This window comes from Diaphorina citri, unplaced genomic scaffold, assembly GCF_000475195.1.
Source record: "Diaphorina citri unplaced genomic scaffold, Diaci psyllid genome assembly version 1.1 scaffold795, whole genome shotgun sequence".
NCBI classification, from domain to species: Eukaryota; Metazoa; Arthropoda; class Insecta; order Hemiptera; family Psyllidae; genus Diaphorina; species Diaphorina citri.
The window spans coordinates 41,120-68,447 of NW_007378227.1; the positions used below are offsets into that span (position 1 = coordinate 41,120).

General features: G+C 38.1%; 3 protein-coding genes and 1 long non-coding RNA gene across 5 annotated transcripts in view; 1 reads left to right on the forward strand and 3 right to left on the reverse strand.

Annotated features, from left to right (window-relative positions):
* LOC103512131 (DTW domain-containing protein 1) lies at nucleotides 1–10,692 on the reverse strand. Its single transcript, XM_008476886.3, has 6 exons — nucleotides 10,582–10,692; nucleotides 9,153–9,352; nucleotides 8,485–8,631; nucleotides 1,663–1,870; nucleotides 882–1,142; nucleotides 1–125 (listed from the first exon to the last, which is right to left on the reverse strand). The coding sequence occupies exons 1-6, from the start codon at nucleotides 10,676–10,678 to the stop codon at nucleotides 43–45; spliced, it is 996 nt and encodes a 331-aa protein (XP_008475108.2). The 5' UTR covers nucleotides 10,679–10,692; the 3' UTR covers nucleotides 1–42.
* LOC113468624 overlaps nucleotides 1–23,815 on the reverse strand; it is a 28,420-nt gene extending 4,605 nt beyond the window's left edge. Inside the window, exons 1-2 of the mRNA XM_026825698.1 lie at nucleotides 23,765–23,815; nucleotides 21,257–21,403 (exon numbers count right to left, since the gene is read on the reverse strand). Coding sequence (XP_026681499.1) covers nucleotides 21,257–21,403; nucleotides 23,765–23,770 — 153 coding nt within the window. The 5' untranslated portion in view covers nucleotides 23,771–23,815. The remainder of the gene's footprint in view (nucleotides 1–21,256; nucleotides 21,404–23,764) is intronic.
* Nucleotides 5,056–6,215, forward strand: LOC113468627. Its single transcript, XR_003392307.1, has 2 exons — nucleotides 5,056–5,176; nucleotides 6,155–6,215. It is a non-coding gene; the product is annotated as an uncharacterized LOC113468627 (long non-coding RNA).
* Nucleotides 6,504–23,407, reverse strand: LOC113468625 (DTW domain-containing protein 1-like). 2 transcript variants are annotated; one of them, XM_026825701.1, is made up of 5 exons: nucleotides 23,206–23,407; nucleotides 21,845–21,933; nucleotides 21,481–21,644; nucleotides 6,773–6,778; nucleotides 6,504–6,718 (listed from the first exon to the last, which is right to left on the reverse strand). In XM_026825701.1, exons 1-5 carry the CDS (start codon nucleotides 23,381–23,383, stop codon nucleotides 6,676–6,678), a joined length of 480 nt encoding a protein of 159 aa, XP_026681502.1. In that variant the 5' UTR covers nucleotides 23,384–23,407; the 3' UTR covers nucleotides 6,504–6,675. The 2 variants fall into 2 exon arrangements, with proteins under 2 accessions (XP_026681502.1, XP_026681503.1); XM_026825702.1 differs by lacking the exon at nucleotides 6,773–6,778 and adding an exon at nucleotides 18,068–18,073.
* Nucleotides 23,816–27,328: the final 3,513 nt, after the last annotated feature.

Sequence of the window (27,328 nt, forward strand, 5' to 3'; positions counted from 1 at the left end):
CCACAACCACGGAAATTCAGTAAGTACGGATTTTATCAATGATCAGTGCGGGGTAGTATGTCGAATGAGGGCTAGCTTATTGTCGTACATGGTGACTTTGGGCGTGAAGCCCCATTGAAGATTTGCTACAAAAGAGGAGAGGATCGTTTGATGTTAAGATTTGGCCGATTTGGAAGTCCCATTACGCTGACAATTGATTGACCTACTTAAAATAAAATTACCTATTAACACTACTCGAATAGGACTACAGAGCCAATTCGCCTGATCTCATACCCTTTAAAACACCTTGCCTATTTGATCAAAATTTTACAAAATAAAAGGGTAAGTAAATAATTGATTTAAAATACAAAAGGAAAATTTTAGATAAGTAGGAAAGTTACGTTAGAATGTGTGCTTCAAACTAAAGAGGTAACAGATGGTTAAATTAGCAGTCTCTATGATCGCGTGAGTGTTAATCATTAATTATTATGATCCAGAAATGTTTGTGATGGTTAACTCTAGAATGCATTGGCATTGGTTCATTTGACTTGAAAATAATAATAATAATAAACATAAACACGGTAAGTGTTTCCATTTTCAACAAGTGGGAAGATCGAACTCTTCTCGAATCGGGTTTAAATCTTGGAAAAAAAAAGCTATTCCCCGCCAGATAGTTTAGCTTGGTTGGTAGCGCGACTGCCTTGTAAGCGCTAGGCCGCGAGTTCAATTCCCGCCCGGGGCGGATTTAATCCTCAACGGATAATGTCCGTTTTCGAAACGGCTGACTTTCACCTATCCTGTCTTCTCTCTTCCCTTTCGGGACGATAACACCTTGGCAGTTACCTGTCCCTCTAATAAACCTCTTCGAAAAACCTATTTCGACAATAATAAAACAACTTTACCTTTATCCCCCGCCTCCACAGAACTCAAATTCATCTTCCTCTTGTACGACAGCAGTTGATCGTGCGAGTACAACGTGTGAATCTTCCTATACATAAACTCGAAGAAGAAGAGGAGGTTATCGTATCGGCCATCATGTAGCGGGTCTACCTCGATAAGAAGTTGATGAATGGCCTCGATGGTGGCCAGGAACCAACGGGGAGAATTTTTCTGGTGTCGCCAGAAATAGGAGATCCGCCGCTGGAGAGTGATACATGGTAGATCTGGAGAGAAAAACACCGTCAAATTAGTATTACATATTATAATAATAATAGTGCTTATTTATACTGCTCGCATAGGACTGTAAAGTCCCTTTACTCCAGCAGTAGGCTACTACTATTATTGTGGTCAAATTCTCAAATTATATTGAGGATAAAATTCCATACCTCGGCTGGGATTGAACCCACGCCCTCCTGTTTACCAGGCGAGCGCCTTGACCACTACACCACCAATGTACCCACACTTTGCAAGTGAATAACTGTGCCAATAAGCGCCTTGACCACTACACCACCGAGGTAGGTCCACTACACCACCGAAATGTAAACAGTAGGGAAAAGAGTGGAGAGAATGGAAGTGAGGGGGAGAAAAGGGCAAGGTAGGCCGAAGAAAAGGTGAAAAGATTGTATGAATCAAGACCTGGTTGAGAAAAATTTATCAGGACATGAGGGCTGCCTGGAAGAGACTGACAACAAGAAACGCCGACCTTATTTAAATATGAAAAGGCTAAGCAGAAGAAGCACTCACATTTAACACTAGAATGAGCCATGATACTCCTGCTCTGAGGCCAAGTAGCATCTATGAACACAGCTCTCTCAAATGGAACACCACTCTGCTTACTCAAATGACTATCATTGCTTGGTGTTTCCTCGGAGTGAACTGTATGGTTAGCATTGTAATGTGAGATGTATTCTTGTAATTCCATGCTTGTCTTGCTGGGATAGATCAGAATTATCTGAAACAAAAAAGGTGGAAAAGAAACTAGGTATTATCTCCTTTTGCAAATCCAGAGTGAACTCACTGCTTACACCTTTTAAGGCAAGTTAATTAAGATGATAATAATAATAGAAGACTCTTGAGTGGAAGGCAACCACTAGGCAAGGTTAACGCCTTAGGCGTTCTCTACCACCTAACCCTTAGAGCTCCATTATTACGTGGACTCGAAGGGTGATCCTAATTTCGATAGTGTCAAAAAAAGTCGTCAGTAACTTGTTTTTCAAGTAGGGTTTTTCTCAAAAGTTGTCAAAAATCTACTTGTTCTCTCAAGTAGAATTTTTCTCTACTCGATATAAAAAGGGGAGTAGAGACATCGTCTGTGTCTACCTTCATTTCCTACAGAGTAGAAACAATTCTGAGTAGAGAAACCACCCAAAAAAATAAATTTCGCAAAACCAAAGCAAAGATGAATCAACTACCGAATTTCTTATTTTATTATAAACAATACAAAGTTCAATTAACTCTACTAAATAAGTATCTAAATAAAATATATACTATGAAACCAATTATTTTATAAAACAATACAAAGGGGGAAAGAAAAAAAAGATTACTAACATAGCATAAAATCATAGATGGGCAATGAGTGAGTTATGAAAGAGCTGCTCTTTTCAGAGGATTACTCAGACATTTATAAAACAATACAAAGGGGGAAGGGAAAAAATGATTACTAACATAGCATAAAATCATAGATGGGCAATGAGTGAGTTATGAAAGAGCTGCTCTTTTCAGAGGATTACTCAGGCACTGAGTCATCCTAAAATATGTAACTCTTTCCTTAGAAAATATTCCTTAGGAATTTCCCTATACAGGGAGTTAGGATTTTTAGTTTTTTTTTTTAGTTTTTAAAAGATGAGTGTTTCACCGCTGTTTTTATTTCGTAGCGATGAAACAACTGCTACATTGGACGCTTGTGGTCTGTGTCGTAGAAGCTCGGCTGGGATTGAACTCACGCCCTCCTGTTTACCAGGCGAGCGCCTTGACCACTACACCACCGAGGAACTGTAACTGCTAAGGTGTTATCGTCCCGAAAGGGAAGAGAGAAGACAAGATAAGAGAAAGTCAGCCGTTTCGAAAACGGACATTATCCGTTGAGGATTAAATCCGCCCCGGGCGGGAATCGAACCCGCGGCCTAACTGCTAAGGTGTTATCGCCCCGAAAGGGAAGAGAGAAGGATAAGAGAAAGTCAGCCGTTTCGAAAACGGGCATTATCTGTTGAGGATTAAATCCGCCCCGGGCGGGAATCGAACCCGCGGCCTAGCGCTTACAAGGCAGTCGCGCTACCAACCAAGCTAAACTATCTGGCGGGGAATAGCTTTTTTTTCCAAGATTTAAACCCGATTCGAGAAGAGTTCGATCTTCCCACTTGTTGAAAATGGAAACACTTACCGTGTTTATGTTTATTATTATTATTATTTTTTTTTTTTCAAGTCAAATGAACCAATGCATTCTAGAGTTAACCATCACAAACATTTCTGGATCATAATAATTAATGATTAACACTCACGCGATCATAGAGACTGCTAATTTAACCATCTGTTACCTCTTTAGTTTGAAGCACACATTCTAACGTAACTTTCCTACTTATCTAAAATTTTCCTTTTGTATTTTAAATCAATTATTTACTTACCCTTTTATTTTGTAAAATTTTGATCAAATAGGCAAGGTGTTTTAAAGGGTATGGGATCAGGCGAATTGGCTCTGTAGTCCTATTCGAGTTATCGGCCAAATCTTAACATCAAACGATCCTCTCCTCTTTTGTAGCAAATCTTCAATGGGGCTTCACGCCCAAAGTCACCATGTACGACAATAAGCTAGCCCTCATTCGACATACTACCCCGCACTGATCGTTGATAAAATCCGTACTTACTGAATTTCCGTGGTTGTGGTCACTTCTATTTACAAATTCAAATTGGTGCGAATTATATTTTATTCCAAATACGAAGAAGATTCAAATTGGTACGAATTTTATTTTATTCCAAATACGAAGAAGATTCAAATTGGTACGAATTATATTTTATTCCAAATACGAAGAAGATTCAAATTGGTACGAATTATATTTTATTCCAAATACGAAGAAGATTCAAATTGGTACGAATTATATTTTATTCCAAATACGAAGAAGATTCAAATTGGTACGAATTATATTTTATTCCAAATACGAAGAAGATTCAAATTGGTACGAATTATATTTTATTCCAAATACGAAGAAGATTCAAATTGGTACGAATTATATTTTATTCCAAATACGAAGAAGATTCAAATTGGTACGAATTATATTTTATTCCAAATACGAAGAAGATTCAAATTGGTACGAATTATATTTTATTCCAAATACGAAGAAGATTCAAATTGGTACGAATTATATTTTATTCCAAATACGAAGAAGATTCAAATTGGTACGAATTATATTTTATTCCAAATACGAAGAAGATTCAAATTGGTACGAATTATATTTTATTCCAAATACGAAGAAGATTCAAATTGGTACGAATTATATTTTATTCCAAATACGAAGAAGATTCAAATTGGTACGAATTATATTTTATTCCAAATACGAAGAAGATTCAAATTGGTACGAATTATATTTTATTCCAAATACGAAGAAGATTCAAATTGGTACGAATTATATTTTATTCCAAATACGAAGAAGATTCAAATTGGTACGAATTATATTTTATTCCAAATACGAAGAAGATTCAAATTGGTACGAATTATATTTTATTCCAAATACGAAGAAGATTCAAATTGGTACGAATTATATTTTATTCCAAATACGAAGAAGATTCAAATTGGTACGAATTATATTTTATTCCAAATACGAAGAAGATTCAAATTGGTACGAATTATATTTTATTCCAAATACGAAGAAGATTCAAATTGGTACGAATTATATTTTATCGAAATGTCAAATAAATGGAAAAAAGAATACTAAAATAAGTAGAAAGTAAGTCTTCACTTGACTAAAAACAGAATTTTATGAGCCGCCATTTGAAGGGCACAGTATCGCTCCCTTTTATTTTAGTAATTTTAGTGTTTTAAAGATTCAGTTTAATTGTGAAATAACACAAAACTGTTCATCTAAAAGTGTTCTTTTTAGTGTATATAATGCCTTTTTAATTAGTGTTTATCTGTGCAATATATCTTTTTTTTTTCAGTTAGGCGCTTTAACACTCTTGTGTCGTTCACGCCGTCCCCTGTTTACCTAGATCTTAGTATATAGTCCAATGGCCTTCAGGTACATTAAGGCCGAATCGATGTTGGCAGGTTGTTATCAAGGGCTGGTGGTGAGGGGAGGGAGGAGCGTGGTGTGGCAATTAAATATATGGTCCACGGTTAGGGTATCACCGCACCCGCAGGTGGGTCGAGGGTCTCTTCTGAAGCAATATATCTTTGAAATTCAATATAGATATCTTTATTGAAGGAAAAGAGTCAACATGTTTCAGGACTCCCGAGGATGGCATCATGGGATGCTGAAACATGTTGACTCCTTTCCATCAATAAAGTTGTGTTTTTAGTGAAGTGAAGATTTATTTTCTTCTTATCTTATATTATAAAAACAAGATCCATTTTAGTATAAGGTCAGACATTTTCAAAGATGTGTTCACACTTACCGCCATTATAAGTACGCAGCCAGCGGCTATCACCAGAACAATAGTCCACAGTACATTATACATAAAGCTAGGTGACACTTGCAACAAGTGCGCCACACCATTTAGTTTGGCACCTCGACGTTCTTGAGTGGGAGAACATTGGTCGCCAGGAATGGTACAGTTGGATAATTGAATAAAGTAATACGATGAAAAAAAAAAAAATAAAAAAAATATTGGCACTTAAAAAGAGAAAGAACAGGTCAAAATTCATCTTGGAATGTCAGACCGAAGTGTCAAATAAATGGAAAAAAGAATACTAAAATAAGTAGAAAGTAAGTCTTCACTTGACTAAAAACAGAATTTTACGAGCCGCCATTTGAAGGGCACAGTATCGCTCCCTTTTATTTTAGTAATTTTTGTGTTTTAAAGATTCAGTTTAATTGTGAAATAACACAAAACTGTTCATCTAAAAGTGTTCTTTTTAGTGTATAATGCCTTTTTAATTAGTGTTTATCTGTGCAATATAATTATCTTTTTTTCCAGTTAGGCGCTTTAACACTCTTGTGTCGTTCGCGCCGTCCCCTGTTTACCTAGATCTTAGTATATAGTCCAATGGCCTTCAGGTAGATTAAGGCCGAATCGATGTTGGCAGGGTTGTTATCAAGGGCTGGTGGTGAGGGGAGGGAGGAGCGTATTTGTAGATGTGTGTGGCAATTAAATATATGGTCCACGGTTAGGGTATCACCACACCCGCAGGTGGGTCGAGGGTCTCTTTTGAAGCAATATATCTTTGAAATTCAATATAGATACCTTCATTGAAGGAAAAGAGTCAACATGTTTCAGGACTCCTGAGGATGGCATCATGAGATGCTGAAACATGTCGACTCCTTTCCATCAATAAAGTTGTGTTTTTAGTCAAGTGAAGATTTATTTTCTTCTTATTTTAATATAAGGTCAGACATTTTCAAAGATGTGTTCACACTTACCGCCATTATAAGTACACAGCCAGCGGCTATCACCAGAACAATAGTCCACAGTACATTGTACATAAAGCTAGGTGACACTTGCAACAAGTGCGCCACACCATTCAGTTTGGCACCTCGACGTTCTTGAGTGGGAGAACATTGGTCGCTAAAGTCGAACCCGTTCTCGTACAGTAGGAGGGACTTGTATTCAACGCTGCTCTTCGGGTGACTGTTGTGATGCGACATTGCCTGGAATAAAAGGAATATAAAATTAAAAATCTGATGTGAACATCACACGACTTTCCTTATCCTATTGAATGGTGCTTATTTGGGTGTTCTGTTGTAACATTTACAATATCTCTAAAAATTCCATACCTCGGCTGGGATCGAACCCACGCCCTCCTGATTACCAGGCGAGCGTCTTGACCACTACGAAAATTAATACCTATGTTTTTCTTGTAAATATCGGGGTATTTGACTACTAGCTCATTTTACCAGACCCTGTATCCTGTATACAATCGAAGAAAATAATGACCCTATGACTATAGTTTATATTCCAAAGATATCAATTTTATGGTTTTACTTCTGCGTCTACCTAGAAATTTTCTAGTTTCACTGTGTTTACTGCTGCGTCTACCTATGAATTTTCTAGTTTCACTGCGTTTTTTTTTTTTTTTTTTTTTTTTTTTAACATACTTCTTAGTCAGTATAGCTGAAACCCGCCAAAAAGCGGTCAAAATACCGCCAACCGCAGCACCTATTTTAACCAAACGTTGGGTTGCATCCTTGTCACATTTGTGAACTACATACCAAATTTCAAGTCTCTAGCTTATACCGTTCCCGAGATATTGAAAATTAATATGTTTTTCTTGTAAATGTCGGGGTATTTGACTACTAGCTCATTTTACCAGACCCTGTATCCTGTATGCAATCGAAGAAAATAATGACCCTATGACTATGGTTTATATTCCAAAGATGACAATTTTATGGTTTTACTGCTGCGTCTACCTATGAATTTTCTAGTTTCACTGCGTTTTTTTTTTTTTCTGTAGGCACAAGCTGAGTCCACACATGGTTCACGGTCGTCGATGGTTAAAAAAAATCTCTTTTTTTAAGAAAAAAGACAACTTTTTTCCGTCGACTGTGTGTGGACACAGCTACACATCTGAGTTCAACTGCGTTTCTGGCTAGTTAGAGTGAACATACTTTTACACTACTTTCGACCCAATGCGTTTTGATGAAATGAGAGGGAAAATAACTAAAAAAATCAAAAAAATTGTAATAATAATAATAATAAAAAAAAATCAAAATCTTTACCAATGAAGGCTGATCAATCTGAGCATCAAGATTATGAATGAATTTATTGTAAACAAACGCGGCTTTAGACTTCATAAGCAAGGTAAGACCTACCTACTCACTTTTTTTTTTCAATCGAAAGTTTAAATTTTATTCTCTTCTCCATCCTTTCTCTATTAACATTATTTCTTCACTTGTGCATAATTGCAGATATTTAAAATAATTTCATGTGTTCTTCTCCTTCTTTTTCTACGCCTTTTCCCGTGTACAGACGGGGTTGGCATTTTTTGTCAGCCCTCAATCAGCCCTAAGGTGATTGCTTTTGGGCTGACATTTGGTTTTGGCTACAAAATTTACGAGTGGATGCCTTTCACACTCAACCTTTGTTATTTCTTTAGCAAGGGAAACTTAAAATAATTTCATGTGTTATTTTACTTAATAGCTTGACTAATCATGCCTTAGCAAATGCACTGAGCCTGTTTCTTCAACCTTAACTTACTTTTTTTTTGTTCTTAGAATAATCAGGAACATTGTGAGGATAGATGTACACATTAACATCATCGGGAGCTATGATTGCAGCATGTACAGATGTTGACACTCAACCTTTGTTATTTCTTTAGCAAGGGAAATTTAAAATAATTTCATGTGTTATTTTACTTGATAGCTTGACTAATCACACCTTAGCAACTGCACTGGGCCTGTTTCTTCAAACTTAACTTACTTTTTCATTGTTCTTAGAATAATCAGGAACATTGTGAGGATAGATGTACACATTAACATCATCGGGAGCTATGATTGCAGCATGTACAGATGTTGCTTTTCCCTCTGTCTCCCTTTCATGTTTGATGATATCTATTTTAATTGGGAGCTGAAAAGTAAGAACAGACCACATGAGTTTTCTGAAAATAGCATTTTAACCCTTTGGTGATGATGTAAACTTTAGTTTTGTCCTTCAAAAGGTTAAACCTGCACCTTCCATTTTATAGTGATGTCTTTTTTTTTTTTACAAATTGAACTGAGCCCCAATGTTAATACTGGTGATTAAATGGTAGATGTGTTTTGAGATGGAAGAAAATCTTAAACTAGTTCAACATTTCATAGGACTGAAAAGTATTGATTACCAATTTTAATTGGGAGCTGAAAAGTAAGAACAGACCACATAAGTTTTTGGAAAATAGCATTTTAACCCTTTGGTGATGATGTAAATTTTAGTTTTGTCCTTCAAAAGGTTAAACCTGCACCTTCCATTTTATAGTGATGTCTTTTTTTTTTTACAAATTGAACTGAGCCCCAATGTTAATACTGGTGATTAAATGGTGGATGTGTTTTGAGATGGAAGGAAATCTTAAACTAGTTCAACATTTCAAACACCTTGTACTAATTGATTACCTTGACTTTGGGAACTAAATCTTTGAACACAGGCAGTGCTATATTGCAGGTATAGCAGAAATATTTCCTTGTTCGTTTACATTTGCCACACAGACTCCTGTCTTGAATTTCATCAAGGAATGAGTTGTTGTCTATTTTGTACTGCTCAAATGGGTTCTCCACAGAGTTGTCGTAGATTTTGTAGTATTTGGGATTCATGTCTGAAAATCGGAGTAGATTTTACATTGGTAAAACGACTGTCAAACTGCAGTGGGCAAAACCTCTGGTACCAAAAGTGTCTGCTACTCAGATGTTTCTATGGATTTTTCTTCAAGCCTGCTCTTTTGACATTAAGGCTCCTGCCTGCAATTGACCCTTAATTTCAGATCTAAATCCCATTCTCAAAGCCATAGCCTAGGTGTAAGTTTTTAGCATACCTGAGCTAAAACTCTAGGAGACAGGGATCCTCTCGGACCATGAAATCAAAGCGATTTGATTGAATACCTATTTTCCTTGGGCATCAGGTTGATGACGGAGTAAATTTTACATTAATAAAACAACTGTCAGACTGCAGTGGGCAAAACCTCTGGTACCTACCAAAAGTGTCTGCTATTCAGATGTTTCTATGGATTTTTCTTCAAGTCTGCTCTTTTGATATTAAGGCTCCTGCCTGCAATTGACCCTTAATTTCAGCTCTAAATCCCATTCTCAAAGCCATAACCTAGGTGTAAGTTTTTAGCATAAAACTCTAGGAGACAGGGATCCTCTCGGACCATGAAATCAAAGCGATTTGATTGAATACCTATTTTCCTTGGGCATCAGGTTGATGATTGGTACTTTCTATTTTACCTTATCGAATGACAGCGTTTTCCAAGTCCAAAATTCAAGGAAAAGAATGAAATTCAGCTAGCTCTTATCATCTTTTTAATCACTGCACGGAGTGCACGGAACTTTTTTCATTTGTTTACATTTTTAGTTTCAAAATATTCCGTCGATGGCAGCACTTGTCACCTCAGCTCACTGAAGACGTCACAGCACAGCCCATTTTTTTCATTTCCACTGTTCCAAACTGAAAGAACCGTTTACACGATCGAGATTCGAGTTGTACGATCTTGGCTTTTGAAGGAACGAACCTACTAACGTTTTTAAGCTTTTTTTCATGATTCAGAGAAGAACTACCTACGTATACGTACCTACCTACAGAAGAGGTAAACATTTTGTAAAATAAATAAATGAATGGCGAAATTTTATTGCAAAATGCATCTTTTGGAAAATTCATCGCGAAGTTTTATACTGGTAGGTATTAGGTAGGTATACCTACATTTTATACTATAATTATATAGGTAAGTATACACTTTTACATAGCGCTATATCACTTAATTTTATTTTTTTTTAATACCTTGTTTAACGCCCAACAGGGAGGGCAATTACTAAAAGTTTAGTAACTTACCGAATTGAATTGGAGTTTGAGTCCCCACTCTCGGTATTCGCTCTCCAAAATAATACAAAACAAATATTACCGCCCCGCAGAAGTTTATTTGATTCATAAAAAAAAACACCACACTAGCGAACTGGATTTCAGAGGGATTCTTGATTTTTTTATTTTTTTTTTTTCAAGAGGTTTGACAGAGGGAACTGTAACTGCTATGGTCTTATCGTCCCGAAATCGAAGAGAGAAGGAAGACAGTTTTGAGATTTTTTTTATATTCAAGTAAGTAAGTAGGTTACCTATTTATAGGTATTATGAAATAACAAAACGAACCAACCTCAGTGACTCAAGCAGTTAGCGCGGGAGGAATTTCAGAACTGGAGATTTATGGTTCGAATCCTTCGTAAGGTGAAACAGCAGTGATAATAAGCAGGGTAGACTAATTTCTGACAAGAATTAATCAATCTTGACATAATTAAAATACCTTGAAATAACAAAACGGAAAAGCTCGCCCCCCCCCCTGATTTGTCTCCATGCCTCCCCAGGGGGGCGCACCCCCCAGTTTGAGAACTTCTGGTCTACAGGTATTAGTGCGTAATGATAGGTTTCGTATTCATTTATGTATCTAAAGAATGAAAGATTAGACGGTAGGACACAACTTATTACATATTCGTCTAGTAGAGTGCCCTTCGTGACAGACTGTATTGGCTTTTCCGCGAAATTCTGCAATTGAGGGAGCGTCATTTTTTTTTTTTTAAGAGGTTTGACAGAGGGAACTGTAACTGCTATGGTCTTATCGTCCCGAAATCGAAGAGAGAAGGAAGACAGTAGAGACTTTTAAAAGCTTGAAAATTTTCAAAACAGTTTTCTAAGTCAGGACTTGATGTTCTTCGAAATATTGGCTGACTTTGGTCGCACTGTTAACATAAGAGGCTTTTAAAAGCTTGAAATTTTTCAGTTTTTCTTTTGAAAGCTTGAATTTTTTCCAAACTACTTTCTAACAAAAGTCAGAACTGACTTCATAAAGTTCATGTTCCACATGATAGGATTATTGAGGTATTGGGAAAAAATCCTACAATGCTGCAGTGAGCACCATAGTTGTGACATAATAACACAAAGGAATTGCATTTACATTTACATAATGTTAGATTTATTTATTTTAATCCATATAATGTTAGATTGATTTATTTTGACATGATCTACTTACCAAGGAATGGATATTGGGCTGTGGTCTGGCGAGGTCCGCCCGCTGTACCCAACAGCTGAGTCTGATCACCCAGCGAGAAATTGCCGAACGCCTGGTTCTGAAGTTGGGTGGTAGAGTACAACATTGCCGCAGCCTGAAACCGACCGAAAATAATTGGGGTGTTTATTAAAGAATATTGTGTCTTTTAGAGCTTTTTTTTTATGCTAATGCTATAAAGACATACTATTTGAGGTAAGGTCATGATGTTTTGTTTATTCGAAGACATGTCAGTAGCTACTTTAATCGAGTAGCGACCAGTGGCGGCATTAACAGTGTAAAATCGATAGTAAAGGATGCACTTAGTAAGGCCTGAAACCGACCGAAAATAATTGGGGGTGTTTATTAAAGAATATTGTGTCTTTTAGAGCTTTTTTTTATGCTAATGCTATAAAGACATACTATTTGAGGTAAGGTCATGATGTTTTGTTTATTGGAAGACATGTCAGTAGCTACTTTAATCGAGTAGCGACCAGTGGCGGCATTAACAGTGTAAAATCGATAGTAAAGGATGCACTTAGTAATGCTGTGATAGTCTGATATCCTCTAAAGTTGTGAAAAAGCTCTGCTTTACAAGGAATTCGGGGTGGTTTCTCTTAGCTTATAACTTACCTGTGAGGGTAGGGTAGAGTACTGGGGGTTGGGCGCATAGTGGGTGGGAGCTGGAGCGTAGGATTGTTGTTGGGGTGGTGGAGGGGTACTCAGCACCGTTGGGGTGGGACCTCCTTGTTGTTGCATCTGCTGCTTGTCTGAGGGGCGGGGGGAAGAGAGAGGAAAACAAATTTCAATACAAGTTCACAGTAAGTAAACTAGAATGAACTAGTATAGCTCGCTATACTGTGTTAATAGAAAGTGAAAAAAAAGGCCCACCTCTGTGGCTGAATGTTTAAGAGCACTGATTCTCAACCTGGAGGTGCTGGGTTCAAATTCCGACCGGGGCAGAAAATTTTTGACCAAACATTTGTAAGTAAAAGAGTTTGCCTTAAATTATTTTTTGAAAGGGAGAAAATGAACCGTGAAGGTAAAACTCCCAGATATTTTGTTTGTTGTCTGTTCATTTTGTTTGTTGACCTATACACCTACATATGTATTTTTTAGGACTTTAATGGTCTTAAAAAGCTCTTCCACACAATCTGAAAGGCCTTTTTGTTTGAAAACATTTTAAAATAATTAGTCTCTTTTTTTTCTAGTCTAGCCTTTTCCTATTACTTTTTTTTTAAATAGGGTCGGCGTATTTTAAGATAAAATTAACAAAAAATAAAAATAACATAAAAGGCCGCTCACACTCACTCAATTTGGCCAGCTCCTGCGCCTCCTTGTGCCCAAAGACTGTACCTGCTGTTGTTGCTGTGCCTGCTGCTGTTGCTGTTCTTCAAATGAGTGGGACACTGGAAGAAAAAAAGCCAAAAATAGGATTTTACCAACGGATGAAATTCCGTTTTTGCCGGGGGAAGTGAATAATAACCCAGAAGCCAGAAGTTGTTTGGTTCGAATGACTGTAGGGCTTCGTATAAGCTTAACCGATCCCTTGGGGCAATTACACCAACCAGCATTTAAATGGAAAATATTGTGTCTCTTATCGCCCATCTGATGAGGGACATACTACGGGATGGACATGCTACGACACAGACCACATGCATCTAATGTAGCAGTTGTTTTATGGCTACGAAAAAAAAACGCTGATGAAACTCATCTAAAAAAAAAAAAAAAAAAAAAAAAAAAAAAAATTTTTTTTTTAAAAAAAACTTTGGATTTAGGCTCTAGGGACCTCAAAACGTGTTTTGGCACTAAAAACTGACCATCGAAATTTTGACCCGATTACATTACTTTCCTTCCTATAGGATAAGGAAAGTAAAAAATGTAAACGTGATGCAAAGATTTATGGAAAATTGTAGATTTATGGCCGGAACAAGATTACCCAAAATGGTCAGATATCCGGATACCAACCACACTCAAAGTTGTTCAACTTCAGTGATCTATTAGGACCTGGCGCATTCAGTCCAATTTGTTTTCTTTATTTGAATGAGCCCTTATTTTCTTCCCGAAGTCATAACAGAAAAGTTCCGGGACCAAGAAAGAAGAGCGGGGAGGTTTTTTAGCGGGTTGACCGGCCAGGAATGGTGCCACAGAAGGGCGAAACACCATACCCTGAGCCGTGACTCCAGCATACCCTCCACAAGTCCACATCATGCTGGAGAAGTCATAAAGATTTTTCCTCCTCAAAAAAAAAAAAAAAAAAAAAAAAAAAAAAAAAACAAAAAAGATTTATGGCCGGAACAAGATTACCCAAAATGGTCAGATATCCGGCTAGCAACCACACTCAAAGTTGTTCAACTTCAGTGATCTATTAGGACCTGGCGCATTCAGTCCAATTTGTTTCCTTTTTTTATTTGAATGAGCCCTTATTTTTTATAAGCCTTGGCTCAATTTATTAAAATTTGGCTTCTGCAGCTGGCTAAGCCCAAGTACATAGGTACCTATCTACATATTCTACAGCTACACTATCTAATGTAAAATATTCATAGTGTCAAGTATCTAACAAGTACCTAAGTAAGTAGGCAGTGTCAAACAGATATTTTCGTGGAGTTCGCATATTTATTTCCGACCCAAAGGTGAGTTCAAGGATGATGAACGTCAATAATGTCTACATTGCGAAACAAACAATCGTACACGCGTGGGTAGAAGATAAAATCTACATCCTGTCCTGTATCCATAAATCCCCGGGGACCCCCCAACTTCAGGGACTACAGTAGGTATATCTCACAACCCACAAGGCCCCTGTCCCACGAAGTTCTTTTTTCAATGGTTTGGGATTTAACGTGTACCTAATCTTTCATTCTATCTATTCATTATTATGATTGTACTTATTAAATTATGTAATCAATTTTTCATGTAATTGTAATTTTTTTTATGTTTGAAAGAATAAATAGGTAAATAAAATGTACCCTTTCGTTTTCGAAGGCCTAAAGAGTAGGAATAGGTCCCATGATCGATCGTTACAGCCCGATCAGACTACACGAAACGAATTTTTCTTCGTCACACTTTTTCCCTGTGGCGTATAGTCGTATACAAAAATTAATCAAGTGTGTTCGCGTATTGCCAACGACGAAAAAATCGGAAAAATTGCTACTTTGAAGGAAGAAAAATTCGCGCTCCAGCCTAGTTAGCTTGGGTGGTAGGGGGTCTGCCTTTTAAGGGGTAGGTCGCGGGTTCGATTCCCGCCCAGGGCGGATTTTGTCAACGGATAAGGTTTGTTATCGGAACGGCTGGGTTTCTCCTATCCTGTCTTCCTTCTCTCTTTGATTTCGGGACGATAAGACCATAGCAGTTACAGTGTGGCGTATAGTCGTATACAAAAATTAATCAAGTGTGTTCGCGTATTGCCAACGACGGAAAAATTGCTACTTTGAAGGAAGAAAAATTCGCGCTCCAGCCTAGTTAGCTTGGTTGGTAGGGCGTCTGCCTTTTAAGGGGTAGGTCGCGGGTTCGATTCCCGCCCGGGGCGGATTTTGTCAACGGACTGCCTCGGACTGATTTAGCCTGCCTCGGTGGTGTAGTGGTCAAGGCGCTCGCCTGGTAAACAGGAGGGCGTGGGTTCAATCCCAGCCGAGGTATGGAATTTGAGGGAGAGAGGGAATATTTGGAATTCAGGGCATTGTAGAAATCATTGAGAGAGAAAACTTTCGAATCCCCCCGAGGGAAATACTACAAAAAATACAATAATTTTCCCTATTTAAGAATTACTAACATTTGAGATTTTTTTTTTCGACACAGAAAAGGGCTCACAACTCAAAATCGGTTTAGAGATTTCGGCAAAATCCTCTCTTCTTGCACATTTAGACCATAGGATGATAATCTGATACAGGATATATTGCTACCAAATTTCAGCTTTCTAGGTGTTGGGGTTCTGTAGATAGGTAGATACAGCGATCAGTGTGTAAACGAGCGAATGGATCTCTCTTTTATAAAGCCTAGCCTAAACCAGTACACAATTAAACCTTCAAAAAATTCACCTGATTACATTACTTTCCTTCCTATAGGATAGGGAAAGATAGAAGCTTAACCCATCCTTTAGGGCTGTCTAGCCCCTATACCTAAGCCTCAGATTGGGCTTTTTGTATATTGAGTTAAGCTGTATAAAAACCGAGGCCGAAAACCAGCCTCTAATAAGTAAAAACCGAGGCCGAAAACCAGCCTCTAATAAGTAAAAATCGAGGCCGAAAACCAGCCTCTAATATGTAAAAACCGAGGCCGAAAACCAGCCTCTAATAAGTAAAAATCGAGGCCGAAAACCAGCATCTAATAAGAAAAAAACCGAGGCCGAAAACCAGCCTCTAATAAGTAAAACCGAGGTCGAAAACCAGCTCTAATAGTAAAAACCGAGGGCCGTAAAACCAGCCTCTAATAAGTACAAACCGAGGCCGAAAAACCAGGCCTCTAATATGTAAAAACCGAGGCCGAAAACAGCAGCCTCTAATCAGTCACCAAATCGAGGCGGGAAATCTGTCACGTCTGGTTGTTAGGTCACGGGTTCCTCCAGAGCCGATCTCTCACCGAGGCTATCTACTAGTTAAACCGACGCCGGAAGAACAGCATCCCAATTGTGGAGGTTGTGCGACATCATCGAGTTCTTGTGGTCCCTCGTGAGGCCGAGGAGAGGTCGGCCTGCGTAGCGCAAAAGTCGAGCTTCAATGGTCGGCCGCATTGGTCCTCCTTGGAACAGCCTTGCGGTTACAGAAATTCCCGGAAATATAAATATTGATTTCATTGTTTGTTGTTTGCAAATGTCGGGTTATTGTGGACGTACCTAGGTCATTTTACCTCTGGCTTCCCAATTAATTACCTACAATGTCATTGCTGGCTTTCCCAGGCAGGACATGGAGTTTCAGGTGAATTGAGTTCATAGGACTGTTTAAGGAACATAAGGAACAAATAGAGAAGAGTTTTTTAGACCAAAAGCGGTGGAGATTGGTTCAGCCAAACAGTCATGCCTCAGTGAGCAGTCGAAAATGATGTCAACGCGGCCTGTTCTCGGTAGATTGGGGATGATGTCATGGTGCCGAGTATTTGCTGGCCACTTTTTTCCTTGGTCCCTCGATTTCATTGTAACAATACCATAAGATATGTCTTGGAAACTAGAAAGCACTAAAGGTTAGACTAGCCCTTAAAACTAAAAACCCCTCAAAGGTGTGGACTTATACACAAGGGTTCGGCTAGGCTAGATTTGAAAAATAGAGAGAAAAAATGAATTTTTCTCCTTTACTTTTCAAGGTTCAAGTCTGATAATAATCAATAATAATAAACAAGGGAAGAAACACTAATGTTAAAGTCTGAAATCATTTGATATGGAAATTTAAAATTGCTATAAAATCGTTTCGAAACACTTTAGCAGCGCTGAGTTTAGCTTAGTGGTGGTCTGGCTTAGGATACGGGATTCGACTCGCCCAGGGCGTTTTCTTGTGGATAATGTTCGTCTCGGACGCTGGCTTCTATCCTTTCTCGATTTGGGACGGCCATGCAGTTCGTTCCCTCTGTCAAACCTTTTAAAAAAAAGAGACTTTAGGCTGGCAGGATAATTACCAAGGTCTTGTGGCTTGTAGTCATCAATGATAGGCTCCTTGTTCCTGTACTCGGCAGACTTGTAGTTCCGGTTCTCGAATATAATAGTAGGCACACTGTTGCTGGTACCATCCAACAGAGAAGTGTCGATTTTATCCAGCGTCTGCTGTTGTTGAACCTGTTAAGATGGAAAAAGATAGATTTGAACTTCTCTCATTTTCTTCGCCTTTTCCCGTGTTCAGACATGGTTGGCGTTTTTCGTCAGCCCTCCACCAGCCCTAGGTAAAAATATCGCTTTTGGGCTGACATTTGGTTTTGGCTATAATTTTTTTAACGAGTGAATGCCCTGCTTCGCACTCAACCTTTGCCATTTCTTTAGCAAGGGGAATTTCAGGTTGGTATCCTCCCTGTTGAAAGTTCCCCAGCCAGATTAAGCTGGTCTACTCCCTGATTAAACTTCTCTCATGTCTTATATCTGGACCAGTAGAGTATAATAATAATAGTGCTTATTTATACTGTTCGCATAGGACTGAAAAGTCCCTTTACTCCAGCAGTAGGCTACTACTATTATTGTGGTCAAATTCTCAAATTATATTGAGGACAAAATTCCATACCTCGGCTGGGATTGAACCCACGCCCTCCTGTTTAACAGTCGAGCGCCTAGACCACTACACCACCGAGGCAGGTGGTGGCAGGTATAGCGCTTTATCCAGAGTTAAGACTGTCGAAGAACTAAGAAAAAGCATTAACCTCGCCTAGTGATTGATTACCTTCCACTTAAAAGTAGTCTCCTGTTACCTGTTGCTGGTATTGTTGCTGTTGTTTCTGAGCGGCGGCCAGCTGCTGCTGTTGTGCCTGCAGCTGTTGCTGTTGATATGGCAGGTGGTGGCAGGTATATATTCAGAGTTTAGACTGTCGAAGAACTAAGAAAAAGCATTAACCTCGCCTAGTGATTGATTACCTTTCACTTAAAAGTATTCTCCTGTTACCTGTTGCTGGTATTGTTGCTGTTGTTTCTGAGCGGCGGCCAGCTGCTGCTGTTGTGCCTGCAGCTGTTGCTGTTGATCCACCAGGCTCTGGTACTGGTGTTGCTGTTGCAACTGCAGGTGCTGTTGGTGGTGTTGCTGTGCTTGCTGCTGTTGTACCTGCTGTTGCTGTTGTACCTGCTGTTGCTGTTGTACCTGCTGTTGTTGTTGCTGTGCCTGCTGCTGCTGTTGCTGTTCTTCAAATGAGTGGGACACTGGAAGAAAAAAGCCAAAAATAAGATTTTACCAACGGATGAAATTCCGTTTTTGCCAGGGTATTAATATCAATATCAAAATATTTATTTAATGTTTATAAATTATTTTTTACATACAATTTTTAAACACTGTAGCAATCAACAAATTTAATGCCAAAAGAAGCTCCAAAATATATCCATCTAACACGTCACAAAAAAGTTTACTCGCACAAAAATTTATTTAAAAAAGTCCCATCCTTCGTCAGACAAAAACGTACCAAGTCCAACCATATTCTTCAGACAATTTTTGTAATTTTTCTTCTTATAATGTTCTTATAATGCCAACCTTTGTAAAAATGTACTTAAACATTAATTACAAATAAATATTCATACATACATACATATTCTTCAGACAAAATCGTACCAAAAATCAGAGACATTACAAAATTTACATCTTTAAATCTTCTTCTTAGACGAAAACGTACTGTACCCAAAATATCGCACTTTTTGAGACAAACACGTACTGAAAATTCACATTCTATCTTGCAGAGAGAAAAATGTGCCTACCAAAAACACACCTCGGACAAAAACGTAACGAAAATTCACTTTTTGAGACTAACACTTATTGAAAATCACATATCTGAAATCTTTTAGAGACAAAAATGTGCGTACAAAAAACACCTTCGGACAAAAATTTACCAAAAAATCTCACCTATAAAAACGGATAAAGTCACAAAATTACCTTGTTCCCGCGAAAAATTCGCGAAGATTTCCGTTTAAAATTGCAGAACACTCTTCTTTCTCTCGTATTTTGGAATAAAATTCGTACCAATTTGAATCTTCTTCGTATTTGGAATAAAATAAAATTCGTACCAATTTGAATCTTCTTCGTATTTGGAATAAAATATAATTCGTACCAATTTGAATCTTCTTCGTATTTGGAATAAGCCAAAAGAGGCTCCAAAATGAATCCATCTAACACGTCACAAAAAAGTTTATACTCGGACAAAATTTTATTAAAAAAAGTCCCATCCTTCGTCGGACAAAAACGTACCAAGTCCAACCATATTCTTCAGACAAAGAGACATTACAAAATTTACATCTTTAAAAAATCTTCTTCTTAGACGAAAACGTACTGTACTCAAAATATCGCACTTTTTGAGACAAACACGTACTGAAAATTCACATTCTATCTTTCAGAGAGAAAAATGTGCCTACCAAAAACACACCTCAGACAAAAACGTAACGAAAATTCACTTTTTGAGACTTAACACTTATTGAAAATCACAAAATCTTTTAGAGACAAAAATGTGCGTACAAAAAACACCTTCGGACAAAAATTCACCAAAAAATATCACCTATAAAAACAGATAATCACAAAATTACCTTGTTTCCGCGAAAAATTCGCGAAGATTTCCGTTTAAAATTGCAGAACACTCTTCATTCCCTCGTATTTTGGAATAAAATTCGTACCAATTTGAATCTTCTTCGTATTTGGAATAAAATATAATTCGCACCAATTTGAATTTGTAAATAGAAGTGACCACAACCACGGAAATTCAGTAAGTACGGATTTTATCAATGATCAGTGCGGGGTAGTATGTCGAATGAGGGCTAGCTTATTGTCGTACATGGTGACTTTGGGCGTGAAGCCCCATTGAAGATTTGCTACAAAAGAGGAGAGGATCGTTTGATGTTAAGATTTGGCCGATTTGGAAGTCCTTTTTTTTTTTACATATATTTTTTTATTTTATTTCTATTTTTGTAAAGTGTTGACAATTTGTCAAAATTTAAATAGGTACAATACATTGATTGATAGGTTGGTTGATTGGTTGGTTGGTTGGTTGGTTGGTTGGTTGGTTGGTTGGTTGGTTGGTTGGTTGGTTGGTTGAAGAAGAAGAAGAGATGACACCCATGAATTAAGTCTAAAAAAATCTAAATCATGATTTCTTTGTGGTGTAGCTGAGAGCTTCTTCACAATTTTTGTAGATATCACAGCATTACTAAGAGCCTCCTTTACCATTTATGACATATATAATTTTTCTTTTTACTCTGGTAATGCCGCCACTGGTCGCTACTCGATTAAAGTAGCTACTCAATTGCCCTCACGAGGCTGAGTGCACCCCGAACTCCAAGCACAGAGCCGAAAAAAAAACCTCGGCTCTGCCGGGAATCGAACTCGGACCTCCTGCGTGCAAGCCTAGTGTGATACCCACTCGGCCACGGAGGTTGCTGACACCCATGAAACAAAGTGTTCGAAAATTAGGGATTTTTTTTATGTTTTAACGTCTGCCTTGTAAGAGCTAGGCCGCGGGTTCGATTCCCGCCCGGGGCTGATTTTAACCTAATGGGATAATGTTCGTTCTCTGAATGGCTAGCTTTCTCCTATCCTGTCTTCCTTCTCTCTTCGGTTTCGGGGCGATAAGATCATAGCAGTTACAGTTCCCTCTGTCAAACCTCTCTCAAAAAAAAAAAAAAAAAAAAAAAAAAAAAGGGGGCTTGACACAGCTAAAATTCCTTGAACTCTAAACTGAGATAAAAATCCTCCCATTCTCTCTATCCTCTCCCTTTCTGACTGAAAGAAAACAGAACACAAACACAAAACTATAACAATCAGAGTCCTTGTCCCATGCCAATTTTTTATTAACCTATTTGTGAATTCATTTTCAATTAACCTGTTCTTCGCTCCCGTTCATAATGTAGCGGTAGACTTTGTCCGTGGTGTCCTCGGCTGTCTGGTGGGGGCGAAGGGAACGGGTGTGGAGGTGGAGAGAGTAGTGGTTGTCCAGAGAGAACGAGGTGGAGAAGACGAGCGAGAGAATCTGGAAATAAAGAGATAGATTAGATCAAAATTCTTCTGGAAATGATTGATTGAGTGTGAGGACGGAGCAGGAATGGTCCCGCCTCCACTGAACTCAAATTCATCTTCCTCTTATACGACAGCAGTTGATCGTGCGAGTACAACGTGTGAATCTTCCTATACATAAACTCAAAGAAGAAGAGGAGGTTATCGTATCGGCCATCATGTAGCGGGTCTACCTCGATAAGAAGTTGATGAATGGCCTCGATGGTGGCCAGAAGAGGAATGGTAGTTGGATAATTGAATAAAGTAATACGATGAAAAAAAAAAAAAATATTGACACTTAAAAAGAGAAAGAACAGGTCAAAATTCATCTTGGAATGTCAGACCGAAATGTCAAATAAATGAAAAAAAGAATACAAAACTAAATAAAAAGTAAGTCCAGTACTGACTAAAAACACGCCTCTATGGTGGCCAGGAACCAGCGGGGAGAGTTCTTTTGGTGCCGCCAGAAATAGGAGATCCGCCGCTGGAGAGTGATACATGGTAGATCTGGAGAGAAAAACACCGTCAAATTAGTATGACATATTATAATAATAATAGTGCTTATTTATACTGCTCGCATAGGACTGTAAAGTCCCTTTACTCCAGCAGTAGGCTATGGTGGCCAGAAACCAACGGGGGGAGTTCTTTTGGTGCCGCCAGAAATAGGAGATCCGCCGCTGGAGAGTGATACATGGTAGATCTGGAGAGAAAAACATCGTCAAATTAGTATTACATATTAAAAATGTAAACAGTAGGAGATCCGCCGCTGGAGAGTGATACATGGTAGATCTGGAGAGAAAAACACCATCAACTTAGTATTACATAATTATTATAAATGTAAACAGTAGGGAAAAGAGTTGAGAGATTGGAAGTGAGGGGGAGAAAACGGCGAGGTAAGTCGAAGAAAAGGTGAAAAGATTGTATGAATCCAAGACCTGAGTGAGAAAAATGTGTCAGGACATGAGGTACACAATAGGGCTGCTTTCTGGCTGGGAGATTGTAAACAGGGAGGTTCAAGCAAGCCAGACTGTGAAATAACACAAAACTGTTCATCTAAAAGTGTTCTTTTTAGTGTATATAATGCCTTTTTAATTAGTGTTTTTCTTTTTAGTGTATATAATGCCTTTTTAATTAGTGTTTATCTGTGCAATATATCTTTTTTTTTTTCAGTTAGGCGCTTTAACACTCTTGTGTCGTTCGCGCCGTCCCCTGTTTAGATCTTAGTATATAGTCCAATGGCCTTCAACCTTGACCACTACACCACCGAGGTAGGTCCACTACACCACCGAACCACTACACCACCGAAATGTAAACAGTAGGGAAAAGAGTTGAGAGATTGGAAGTGAGGGGGAGAAAAGGGCGAGGTTAGGCCGAAGAAAAGGTGGAAAGATTGTATGAATCAAGACCTGGGTGAGAAAAATGTGTCAGGACATGAGGTACACAATAGGGCTGCTTTCTGGCTGGGAGATTGTAAACAGGGAGGTTCAAGCAAGCCAGAAAGCCTGGTGATTCTGATTGAATACTACCTACTACAGTTGAATACTAGTTTTATTGTCCAGATATTCCTCAAAGCTCCTTTACTTACAGAAAAAGAAAAAAAACTCCTTAATAATAGCACTCACATTTAACACTAGAATGAGCCATGATACTCCTACTCTGAGGCCAAGTAGCATCTATGAACCAGTTTTATTAGATGGTTCTTTTCTGTTTAATGCTGTCCAGATATTCCTCAAAGCTCCTTACTTACAGAAAAAAAAACTCCTTAATAATAGCACTCACATTTAACACTAGAATGAGCCATGATACTCCTACTCTGAGGCCAAGTAGCATCTATGAACACAGCTCTCTCAAATGGAACACCACTCTGCTTACTCAAATTACTATCGTTGCTTGGTGTTTCCTCGGAGTGAACTGTATGGTTAGCATTGTAATGTGAGATGTATTCTTGTAGTTCCATGCTTGTTTTGCTGGGATAGATCAGAATTATCTGAAACAAAAAAGGTGGAAAAGAAACTAGGTATTATCTCCTTTTGCAAATCCAGAGTGAACTCAATGGTCCACGGTTAGGGTATCACCGCACCCGCAGGTGGGTCGAGGGTCTCTTTTGAAGCAATATATCTTTGAAATTCAATATAGATATCTTTATTGAAGGAAAAGAGTCAACATGTTTCAGGACTCCTGAGGATGGCATCATGAGATGCTGAAACATGTTGACTCCTTTCCATCAATAAAGTTGTGTTTTTAGTCAAGTGAAGATTTATTTTCCTATCTTATATTATAAAAACAAGATCCATTTTAATATAAGGTCAGACATGTTCAAAGATGTGTTCACACTTACCGCCATTATAAGTACACAGCCAGCGGCTATCACCAGAACAATAGTCCACAGTACATTTCCAATTCCCTCTGTCAAACCTCTTGGAAAAAAAAAAAAAATATTGGAAAAATAAAAAATATCCTAAATTTAATAGGAAAACCAGTGTGAAATTTTTCAATCCCCCCAGGAATCGAACTAGAGCCTTCAGCATTCCAAATCACTCATATTACAACAGGACACTGATACGTTATCAGATTGATTCAACTATCAACAATCCTCCTGCACTGACTAAAAAACAACACGGACCTCAACGTGTTAAACAAATGTAAACAATAGACAGGGTGGCATGGAAAAGGGACAGAATCTGCTCTTTTGATACTAAAGCTCCTGCCTGCAATTAACCCTTAATTTCAGCTCTAAATCCCATTCTCAAAGCCATAACCTAGGTGTAAATTTTTAGCATAAAACTCTAGGAGACAGGGATCCTCTCGGACCATGAAATCATAGCGACTTGATTGAATACCTATTTTCCTTGGGCATCAGGTTGATGATTGGTACTTTCTATTTTACCTTATCGAATGACAGCGTTTTCCAAGTCCAAAATTCAAGGAAAAGAATGAAATTCAGCTAGCTCTTATCATTTTTTTTAATCACTGCACGGTGCACGGAACTTTTTTCATTTGTTTACATTTTTAGTTTCAAAATATTCCGTCGATGGCAGCACTTGTCACCCCAGCCCACTGAAGACGTCACAGCACAGCCCATTTTTTTTCATTTCCACTGTTCCAAACTGAAAGAACCGTTTACACGATCGAGATTCGAGTTGTACGATCTTGGCTTTTGAAGAAACGTACCTTACTGACTTTTGATACCTACTGACGTTTTTATGCTTTTTTTCATGATTCACAGAACTACCTACGTAGGAACCTACCTACAGAAGAGGTAAACATTTTGTAAAGTAAATAAATGAATGGCGAAATTTTATTGCAAAATGCATCTTTTGGAAAATTCATCACGAATTTTTATACTCGTAGGTATTAAGGTAGGTACATTATATAGGTAAGTACCTACACTTTTACATAGCGCTATATCACTTACCTACTTTTATTTTTTTTATCTAGGTATTTTTGTTAATACCTTGTTTAACGCCCTACAGGGAGGGCAATTACTAAACAAAGTTTAGTAACTTACCGAATTGAATTGGAGTTTGAGTCCCGGCTCTTGGTATTCGCTCTCCAAAATAATACAAAACAAATATTACCGCCCCGCAGAAGTTTATTTGATTCATAAAAAAAACCACCACACCAGCGAGCTGGATTTCAGGGGGATTCTTGAAAGCTTGGTTAAAAGTTATAATAATTATGATTTATAATTCGATGTATGTAAGTACCTACTCGTAAACAGACACAAGAAATTATCAACTAAAGGGCGACATTATTACGTAAAATACGTATTCAATAGATCTCGCGTATTTATCTGGAATTTCTATCGTTAGTTGACGATATAAAACAAAAAGGGTAGGTACATAAATTCTAATACATTAAACCACCATCGCGTACCTACAGACCTAAGAATAAAATTACGAACTTTTTTCTCAGCACTTGAATGACCTAAATTTTATTACTCCCGCAAATAAGAAGAAAATCACTTAGGTATGGTCAAATTCAATTGGGGTCAATAGAATGGTCGGTTGACCTTATCTGATTAAACTAAAAATAAATTTAAGGTTCAGGTGACACATCACGGTTTGGTGAACACGCTCGTCTGGTAAACAGGACGCAAAATAAAGGGGGCCTTTCAAGGGCCTTGGATACCTCTCATAGAAATAGGGCCTTTCTAGGGTCTCACACTTTGCAAACCTCTTGCAAAAACGAAGGACCTCAATAGGGCCTTGCATTGCATACCTCCAATGGAATAAAAGGCTTTTCTATGGGGCCTTACACAATTCTCATAGAACAAAGGGCAATGATAAAGAAAAGGTCCTTTTCAGGGCCTTGGATCTATCTCACAGAACAAAAGGCCCCTCAATAGGGCCTTGTACAATCCTCACGAAACAAAGGGCCTTGCAAGTACCTCTTATAGAGTCTACAAGGCCATACTGGCTTTTCACAATTCTCAAGGGTCTATAACCTCTTTGATTCATTTACATGTAAAACGAAATTTCAATCCATTACATACATTATTAGTCGATTAATCCGAGGAGGAAACTTTTAAGCTTCGTATTTTGAATAGTCCAGGAGTTTGGAAACTTTTCTTTTTTAGCTTTGGAAGTCCCATTACGCTGACAATTGATTGACCTACTTAAAATAAAATTACCTATTAACACTACTCGAATAGAACTACAGAGCCAATTCGCCTGATCCCATACCCTTTAAAACACCTTGATCAAAATTTTACAAAATAAAAGGGCAAGTAAATAATTGATTTAAAATACAAAAGGAAAATTTTAGGTAAGTAGGAAAGTTACGTGACTACAGAGCCAATTCGCCTGATCTCATACCCTTTAAAACACCTTGCCTATTTGATCAAAATTTTACAAAATAAAAGGGCAAGTAAATAATTGATTTAAAATACAAAAGGAAAATTTTAGGTAAGTAGGAAAGTTACGTTAGAATGTGTGCTTCAAACTAAAGAGGTAACAGATGGTTAAATTAGCAGTCTATGATCGCGTGAGTGTTAATCATTAATTATTATGATCCAGAAATGTTTGTGATGGTTAACTCTAGAATGCATTGGCATTGGTTCATTTGACTTGAAAATAATAATAATAATAAACATAAACACGGTAAGTGTTTCCATTTTCAACAAGTGGGAAGATCGAACTATTCTCTTTTTTTTTTTAAGAGGTTTGACAGAGGGAACTGTAACTGCTATGGTCTTATCGTCCCGAAATCGAAGAGAGAAGGAAGACAGGTACGGAAACGGCTTAAGCTCAAAACTGTCGAAGAACCCTCGAAAAGATCAACGCAACGGTTCTATTCTACTATTTAGGTAAATTTTGTCCAAGGACAAGATTGGAGGAATTCGCGGTTCGCGGGCTTTTTTTTAAAAAGAGGTTTGACAGAGGGAACTGTAACTGCTATGGTCTTATCGTCCCGAAATCGAAGAGAGAAGGAAGACAGGATGTCCACACATCGACATCGATCGATTGCCGTCGACTATGTGTGGACAGGTGGACACAACTTTTTTTTTTTTAAAGAGGTTTGACAGAGGGAACTGTAACTGCTATGGTCTTATCGTCCCGAAATCGAAGAGAGAAGGAAGACAGGATAGCAGAAAGCCAGCCGTTCCGAGAACGAACATTATCCCATCAGGATAAAGTTCGCGGGCTTTCCATGATTGAAACTCAATCGAAAAAGTTTTTTTTTTCTTTTTCTTTGGTTTGATAGAGGGAACTGTAACTGCTATGGTCTTATCGTCCCGAAATCGAAGAGAAGGTAGACAGGATAGCAGAAAGCCAGCCGTTCCGAGAACGAACATTATCCCATCAGGATAAAGTTCGCGGGCTTTCCATGATGAACCCGCGGCCTAGCGCTTACAAGGCAGACGCACTACCAACAAAGCTAAGTAGGCTGGCACATTTAT